At 33.0% G+C, this 9466-nt stretch overlaps 1 protein-coding gene across 1 annotated transcript; it reads left to right on the forward strand.

The window, feature by feature from the left end:
• The first annotated feature begins 3440 nt into the window (after positions 1-3440).
• Positions 3441-7934, forward strand: LOC125196917 (uridine kinase-like protein 5). The gene is made up of 13 exons (XM_048095582.2): positions 3441-3875; positions 3973-4064; positions 4143-4212; positions 4279-4394; positions 6120-6216; positions 6388-6467; positions 6548-6742; positions 6818-6901; positions 6983-7104; positions 7170-7263; positions 7340-7415; positions 7479-7561; positions 7658-7934. The coding sequence occupies exons 1-13, from the start codon at positions 3692-3694 to the stop codon at positions 7817-7819; spliced, it is 1455 nt and encodes a 484-aa protein (XP_047951539.1). The 5' UTR covers positions 3441-3691; the 3' UTR covers positions 7820-7934.
• The last annotated feature ends 1532 nt before the right edge of the window (positions 7935-9466 follow it).

Below are 9466 nucleotides of genomic sequence, written 5' to 3' on the forward strand. Positions count from 1 at the left end.
TGGCAAACAGTAACTAAATTTCAAAGTCCATGCAGAATTTCAACAGATCTAAACATCGGACGCTTCATCCGCTCCGGATCCAAGCAATCTCCAACAAACCACAACAAATTCCATCTCCGATCACTCCGATCTAACCAAATTCCTCCTATCAACTACAATTTCAGCACAATTCAACTCCAACAAAACAGATCAAGTGCGAAAAGCATCCAAAATAAACATATAACAGAGATCAACGTGATTCGAGAACAGAATGTAAAGTTCCATAGCAAAATAGACTAAAATTCAATGGTGATTCAACAACAAAAACAGTCGTTGAGCTTCGAACAGCGAAGACTCGGCTCAAGAGTAGCAAAACAAAAATTAAAAGTAATTGCTTCTTCGCCTCACGTGGAGACGGTGGTGCACAGACTAACTTCCTATCAAGATGCGAACCTCCCAGATTATCCCACGGTGCAGAGTGTGTGTAGAGAAAATTGAAGTAGTGAGCTAGGAACTACAAGCTGGAGCGCAAAAAAAGAGTCTGTAAATTTGTATGCGCTTCCAATATTTATAGATGGACGGCTTCTAGATCCTTCCTTGTATTCGCTATTTTGCCCTCGACTTCGAAGCTTCCTCCGTCTTGTAAATTGTTGCACCTTTTTCGCTCCTTTCCTTCGTCTGACAAATTTTTCTCTTATTTCCTCGGCCTGGTGATTTTGTCTACACAACCTGATTTAAAACAAGTGTTAGACCCAGGAAATTGTTGAAAAATTTACCCCCATCACCGATGCATGAAATTAGCCTTTTCACTCATATTCCACTAAATTTTCCAACACACTTTCATTTATATTTCTTAAAACTCAAGCACAAACTAAGTGTGACTCATATTGTGGGACAAAGGGATAGTATATTTTATTAAAAAAAATGTATATATAAAAATTGAGAATCAAATTTTTATTGACTTCCTTATTAAGATAAAACAATCGTTAAGAAATTTAATTTCCATAACATAATACACTAAACAAATACTCCCTCCATTCCATAGTAGTGGAATCGTTTCTTTTCGACGGACAATTTAAGAAATTATGTTAAGTGAGTTAAGTAAATGGAGAATAAAGTAGAAATGAAAAAGGTAGAGAAATGAAGAAAGAGTAAAGTAAGTGCATGTTTGGTAGGGTTTATAACTCATCTAGGGATGAAATTCTATGAAATGTGTTACTTTTACTAAAAATAGAAATGACTCTACTATTATGAAACGAGCCAAAATGGCAAAATGACTCTACTGCTATAGAATGAAGGGAGTACGCCTCGATTGTATTTGCTATGAAATTTGATCGTAAAATGTTAGAGTGTCTACAGTGGTGGACAACAGTCCCGAAAAAGCCACGCCACAACTACAAAAACTTGTCCAGCCCAAATCACATTATTTTATCAATTGTTGGTATATTTTAGTTGGACTATAACAAAATTAACTGGACAAAAATAAATAGAATGGAATGGAGTGAAAAAATGATTTGGGAATAGATATTTTATAGAAATAAATTCAGAAAAAAAAATTACATTGTCGGTCGCCGCCACCCTAAAAAAATGAATTGGGCATAAATATTTTATAGAATTAATCTTTCTTTCTATTTTAAAATTTTTCCAACAATACAAAATGCCAACTATTTTATCAAATTTATGTTATTTATATACTCCCTCCGTCCCAAAAAAGTTGGCATACTTTGAAAATGGCACGGGATTTTAGGAGGTTTTGTTTTGTGTGTTAAATGAAGAGAGAAAATATAATTTTTATATTCATATGAGAGAGAACTTTTTCCAAAAAGGAAAATGTGACATCTTTTGTGGGACAAACTAAAAAGGAAAGTGTGACAACTTCTCTGGGACGGAGGGAGTATATAATAATATAGGGTAGTGATAAAATGCAAACTCATATATTGTACAAACTCCAAACTATGATCTGGACCGTTAAAAAATATCAACAGATGACAAAATAGTAGCAACAGAAAATATCAACACAATGTCAATACAATATCAACACAGCATCAACCGTTGACGCTGTGTTGACATTTCTATTGCTACTATTTTATCATCTATTGACATTTTCTAACGGTCCAAATTATAGTTTGAAGTTTGTACAATATTTAGAGTTTGCATTAGATCACGTTCCTAATAATATATTGTATTAATTCTTTGTATTTATGGTTAATTATCGTGTCTATTTATATTATGGTGTTAACTGCTTATTTTATAAACTCTTAAGCTATCTCATATCGTATTTGTAGTAATATAAAAATAGGTTCGTGTTAAAATGACAACACATCTTAAAGTAACATCATATCATCATTCCTAGCCAATCATTTGTACATGTGGACGAATAATAAGCTGTCATGTGGCAATTATAAAAAATGTTCAAGAATAAATTTCCAAGGACTGCAATATCCATTACGCTAGACTACAATTTTTTCCGTCTGCAATATCCAATACGCTTGCAGTCTAGCGTTTATACTATTGCAGTCTAGCATTTATAATATTGCAGTCTAGTGTGGTGTCACAGTGTCACTTTAAGAGGTGGTGTTATTTTAACGCACCCTATATACTACTAATATTTTGTTTAAATTCTTAATTGAAAATTTTGGATGCGTAACTTCAGACCATTTATACCACTAGAGAAGACTAGTCGTTCATGGACGACATGATTAGTTTAAACTCACAAATAAAAAATATGTGGCTCGTTGCATTTGTGATTCAACATCAGCACCGGCTTGTTTACATTTTTGGTTTCGTCTCGCTCCGGCCCCTTCCCCGCTGCGGCACAACGTTTCCAGCAGTGGTTCGACACGGGATGTTGTGATTGAAGACAACTAAAATAATGTTTGGAGCTCAAAATTTATGAAATTCAAACGAGAATTATAAATTCAAAATGAATAATTTGTTCAGTGTTAATTATATGGTCCATGGATTTTAAGTTGTACCCGTTGATGTAGGTTTGAAATGTGTGTTATTTATTTATATTTTCGATTTATAAAAGCATTCTCTCATTCTTTTTAACTTGATCATTTATGGGTCACACCATTTATTATAATATTTCAATTATTTTTTCTTTTTTTATCTTATTTTATCAACTATGCATCCGTATTATCCATAATTAGCATATTTTCATGAGGCGGGGGTAGTACTTTTAACGTCAAAATAACATAGTTGCGCCATTTAAAACAGCTTAGCTGCAAAATTAATTAACTACTAATTTTTATAGCATACGTAAATTAAGGTCATATATTAAAAAGTGTTGAAAGTTAAAGCTATAAAATACACTCCTAAATAATCCTATCAAAATAATCAAATAAAATTACCTAGATTTTATTGATTTCGTCATACAGATGAAATATCATAAATAAATACGAAAATAGTAGATGAAAAAATCAAAGACATAGTTGGGCTATCTGTTAGCCCATGAATCAAATGATAAGACACGTGCGAAATAATGCGATTTTCCCGCGAATCCTTCTCTGCACACCCAAAGCCTAACGAATTAAAGAGCTCAAAAATTTTCACGCTTAAAATCTGATTCCATTACCCTCAATTCCTCACTCTTCAGTTTCCACGACGAAGACAAGGTGTTGAATCTCGATTATGAATCAATAACGAGCAAATTATACGAATTCGTCGATATAGCAATTTTTTGCGAGATTTTCCTCCGATCCAATTCAACATGATGAAATCTGGATTCGCTAAAGTGCTTAAAAACATGGGCGATAATCGATCCACTCGTCGATCGAGCAGCGAGTCAGGTCGCGAGTCGGGTCGCGAGTCTGATCGGAGCAGCGAGTCAGGTCGCGAGCCGGATCGGAGCAGCGAGTCGGATCGGAGTCCGCTCAAAGTTCCGTTCATAATCGGTGCGTTTCTGCTCAGCTGCAGTCGTTAATCAGATTTGATTTATTGTTTTTGATTTTGTGATGTGCGAGAAATTGAAAATTTCTGGTTTGATTGAAGGCGTCGCCGGTGGAACTGCGTCGGGCAAAACGACTGTATGCGATGTGATTATCGCGCATCTCCGTGATCAGCGTGTTGTTCTCGTGAATCAAGTAAATCGAATTTGTGGGATGTTTTTGCGATTGAGATTGTTTATTAAATGGATGATGTTGAGTTATTAATTGTGTTAGGATGCGTTTTATCGATCCTTGAATAATGAGCAGCTGAAGACAGTGGGAGAATATAACTTCGATCATCCAGGTACCTAGAAAATTTAGAAATGATAATTTTTGTAGTGTGTGAATGACTTGTATTTTTGGTGGTCAGATGCGTTTGATACAGAGGTTCTGCTTTCGTGTATGGAAAAGTTGAAACGTGGAAGTGTAGCAACCATTCCAAATTATGATTTTAAGACTCACAAAAGCGTTGAACCAGGCCGTCAGGTACTTTCTTGTTATTCCTTTTGAAATGAAACCTAGCTATGTCATGTTTCGACTAGACATGATACCATTATGATAGTAATCATAGTTTCGATTAGTTAATTTACATATATTGGGTGTTTGGTAGATTAAGATAATTGTGAGTTATCTTATTGTAGTGTTTGGTACAATAAGTCACAAGTAAGGATTAAAATTATGATTGTCAAAATTATCCTCATTAGTTTAAGTTAATTACTAAACTATCATCATTTTACCCTAATTATTCCTATAAAATCGTTTTGTTTAAAATTAACATCTTTTCAAGCTAAACTCCTTACAAAAATTAGCATCTTTATATCAAAAAACTTATATTTATTTTGGTATTCTATTTTTGTGAGCATTAATAATTTTGGACAAATTTTATGAATAATCAATTATTATTTTGGACAAATTCTATATGAAAATATTTTATCAAGTACCAAATTTTATATGTTCAATTTTTTTGAAGTTTAAAGCGTTTGTGGATTGAACAACATCGTATATTTATGTTCAAAACAAAAGCAATTGCCTTCAAGTATTACGTAATTATAAGTATAATATAATATAATGTAAATAAAGTAATATAATGAGAATATAATACGATTTAATGTAAAGTAATATAATGAGAACATAAAGTAATATAATGAGAATATTATAATATAATATAATGTAAATAAAATAACAAAGTAATATAATTAGAACAACAAATTGACATCAACAAAATTCTTAATATGATTTAATAGGAAAATGACGTCCTTCAATACAACAACTAAGTAAAATTGATGGGTTAGAAATTTTGATGGGTAAAATTGTATTTTGCTAACTTAGCTAGGCTTCCATGATAAATAACATAGGATTTTGGGTAGTTACAAATATGACTAAAACATAAGATTTTCAGTGGGCTTTGTGCGGGCCGGAAATAAAACACGGGCTACTATGTTTTGTAACATAACTACCAAACACACAAATAAACCCAAATTAATCTCTTATCTAGGCGAAACATAGCTACCAAACGGCCCCTTAAAATCTCATGCCAACTAAGAAATGTGTCATTTTAGTCGGGACGAAGGGGTACTTTTAAGGTAGAAATTTTGAACGATTTTTGGAGTTAAATCAGTGGAGTATAATATTGCAAATTACTAATGTAAATATATTTTATTTTTCGATAATTTGAATTAACACTAATTTGAATGTAAATATATTTTATCTATACAGCCAAGAAAAAAACTATATTTACGTGTTAGAAAAACAAATAGAATAATAGGCTCAATGAGTTTGCGACTTAGTAAAATGTGTGGTCCATTATGAATATTAGTAAAATAACAAATGTGATATTTGTTGGTGGACGAACGAAAATGACCAAATGAGACAATTATTGGTGGACAGAGACAATATATATGTATATTAGTAGTATATAATCAAAGGTGCGAAGGCAAAAAAAAATAAAGTAAGCTGCAGCAACTAAGAAGGTAAGGTTGTGCAATTCAATATCATCTTGCTTGCACTTCATCAGAGAAGTGAAGATTTTCGTACCTCGCAAGATGATCATCTTTTGGTTTTTACAGCTTATATATCAAATATATTTTCTGTATATATCGTTCGTAGCAGGTTTCCTTGCCTCTTTTCTCTAACACTAGAGTGTTATAAACGAACTAGCTTTAGTTTAAAGCTGTGGTGCATCAATATGATTGGAGTTTTACTATCGCGTAGGTGAACCCTGCCGATGTTATTATCTTGGAAGGGATTCTTGTTCTTCATGATTCTCGTGTACGTGATCTTATGAACATGAAGATCTTTGTTGATACAGGTTCTTTGCTTTCTGCTTTTTGTAGCTTTCATCCTCTTCAAAATTTAGCTTAAACGATGTGAGATATATTATATGAAAAGGCAAATTTGTAGTTCAAATTTCATTTATTTCTCTCCAATACAATGATATTGATCTTCCAGTTATCTGATGAATAAACCTTCATCAGTGCAGATTCCGATGTTCGTCTGGGAAGGAGGCTACGTCGTGACACTGTCGAGAGGGGAAGAAACGTGGAGAATGTCCTCGATCAAGTTAGTATCGTCACACCATCTCTATTCAAGTCCAATGAGGAAAAAGAGCCATCTTAACTTGTTTGTTGCCCCCTTTGCAGTATGCTAAGTTTGTAAAGCCAAGCTTTGATGAGTTCATACTCCCATCGATGAAATACGCGGACGTTATAATTCCTCGAGGGGCAGACAATGAAGTTGCAATCGACTTGATAGTGCAACACATTCGTACAAAGCTTGGCCAACATGATCTCTGCAAATTCTATTCCAATGTTTTTGTTATATACTCGACTTTCCAGGTTGGTTCCCAATTCCCGGAGTTCATTCTTAGACATGATTATTACTCCCTACAAACAAAGCATGTTATGGCGTAGATACGAGGGATGCACACGCTTGTGAGGGATGCAAAAACTACCAAGCATGATTTCGTCTTCTATGCAGATCGCCTCATTCGTTTAGTAATATTCCGTTCTAATATAAATATTCTAGTACTATTAGTTAGAAATTGATAAATAATATAGTATCGTTTAATGTTGAAGGTTGTGGAACATGGGCTCGGGCACCTTCCATTCAGTGAAAAACAGATCACTACTCCTACAGGATCAGTGTACACTGGGGTCGTCTTCTGTGAAAGATTGTGTGGCGTCTCAATTATCAGAAGGTACATTATTGATCATCCAATACTACTAGTTAGTTTGGTTCATAATGATTCATCCATTGCATCAGTGGGGAGAGCATGGAGAACGCGTTGCGGGCGTGTTGTAAAGGCATCAAAATCGGCAAAATCCTAATCCATGGAGATGGCAACGCCGGTACAAAGGTAAGGGTAACACAGTACTATATTTGAATATATATTTTGAACGATGAGTAGAAAATTGAAAAATAAAAAATTGCAGGAGCTGATATATGAAAAGCTACCAAAAGACATCTCGACTCGGCATGTCCTATTGCTGGACCCTGTTCTGGCCTCAGGTAAGTATTTCACCAAAAAGAGAAGATAAATATAAATAAATAAATAACCATCTTGTCAAACAGGGAATTCAGCAGTGAAAGCAATATCTGTGTTGGTGAGCAAGGGTGTTCCAGAGTCCAACATAATATTCCTTAATTTAATTGCAGTGAGTTAGTTTTATGTTTTATCTATGTAGTATAAATAGAGTGGAACTGAATTGATTAATATATAGAAAAGAAAATGAATAAAATGGTGGGTGCAGTCTCCAGAAGGAATACATGCAATGTGCAAGAAATATCCAAAGGTGAAGATAGTGACGTCAGAGATAGATAGAGGGCTGAATAAAGAGCTGCGAGTGATACCAGGCATGGGAGAGTTCGGTGATCGTTATTTTGGAACCGCCAATAAACGCCCTTCTACATGACATATCTACAAATCCATCCTATTTTCATTTTTCACATAGGACTACATTTTTTTATTCTATTTAAATACGATATTTATTTTTCTATGGCCAAATAAATTACATCACTTCTTATTTTGCCGCTACTTGTAAAATTATGTTCCCTCCCTGTCTTTTTTTTTTTTTTTTTTCTCATACCATTTTATGTTTAATCATACAGTCATACTAGTAGTATTTTATCAAAATTATGCATTAACCTCATAATACTTTATTAATAATTTATACTACCTGCGTTCATAAGAATAATATTAGTAATAGACAACATGAGTTTTAATACAAAATTTGTAAATTAAGAAAAAGTAAAAAAATAAATAAAATATTATTATTAAAAAAATTAGATGCACCACTTAAAAAGTGAAACACACTATAAATAGATAAGAGACTAATTTTTGTGAATGATCCAAAATGAAAAAACATAATCCATTTTTTTATGGATAAAGATAATATAAAATTAATAAATATAACAAGATGTGCTTATAGATATATTTAGATATTAACTAAATGGAGTATTAATTATTGAATACAAAATTACAACTTGAAAATTACTGAATGAACATACTATAATAACATTCTAACTTAAATTAAATTATAGTATAAGAATACAGGATTGATATGCCGAGAGCTCCTAGTGAGCACCAGCTTAAGCGCCTAGCACATCATTAAATTTTTGTTAATTTTTTTAATTAATTTCTCTCTGCTCTTACCTACATGTACGTTCTTCTTGAAGTTTTACTCCCCTAAAATTCTACCTGAGCCCTGAATATTAACCTCTGAAAAAAATCTCTCTACTATTTCTTCAAAATCTCATTATCGCCGAATCCAATTATTCAACAATGAATTATCTGAGAAATTTCAAAATTGTTTATCAAGATTCAACAACTATTTATCGATTTCACCCAAACACGGGAGACCATAATCAGTATCTCCTCAGAATTGGGCATTGAAAAAGGAAAATGAAAAAATTCCCTAAAAATTGTGCCTTCCGATTGGCGGTAGTATCAAATAAATTGGATGGTTGGGTCCTTTTCTAGTCACTCATTTCCGGCGCTATCATCAATTTCGTTGAAGTGGGTTAGAAATTTGCTGAATGTTTATCCTTTTTGCAGTACCTTTCGATTGATAAAAACAAAAGAATTGGAAGAGGAGAAAAACTTGAAAAAAGACGAAGAGATTTTTTGCAAATTGGTTGGGCAGGGATAATATTTGGAATAGCTTTTGATTTTCATAGAACGAATCTCAAAATTGAAAAAGAGGAGCATGGAAATGTTGGCCAATTTCGTACAAGAAAAAAATTTGAGAAGAGCTGACGTGGAATGGGGAGCTCAAATATCATATCAATTCTCAAGGATACCAAATATGTATTGATATAATATTATACATTTTCCTCTTTTGGTCATTTTTTTCAGGAGATTTTTGCAAAAGAGGTTAGTAACAAATCCATCATTTCTCTAATCCTCTCAGAAAAAACAAAACTCATTTCTTGAGGGGTCAACTTGTGATCTTCTAGAATTTGTTTATGTTCTTAAGTTCTTTCGTTTGTTTATGTTTCTTATTAATAAAACTTTATTTCATCATGTTTTACACTTGAGAGAAGTTTATTCACAACACCAA

Source organism: Salvia hispanica, chromosome 4 (assembly GCF_029641045.1).
Source record: "Salvia hispanica isolate PSC_SH4W2 chromosome 4, Shi_PSC_v1, whole genome shotgun sequence".
In the NCBI taxonomy this organism is placed as follows: Eukaryota; Viridiplantae; Streptophyta; class Magnoliopsida; order Lamiales; family Lamiaceae; genus Salvia; species Salvia hispanica.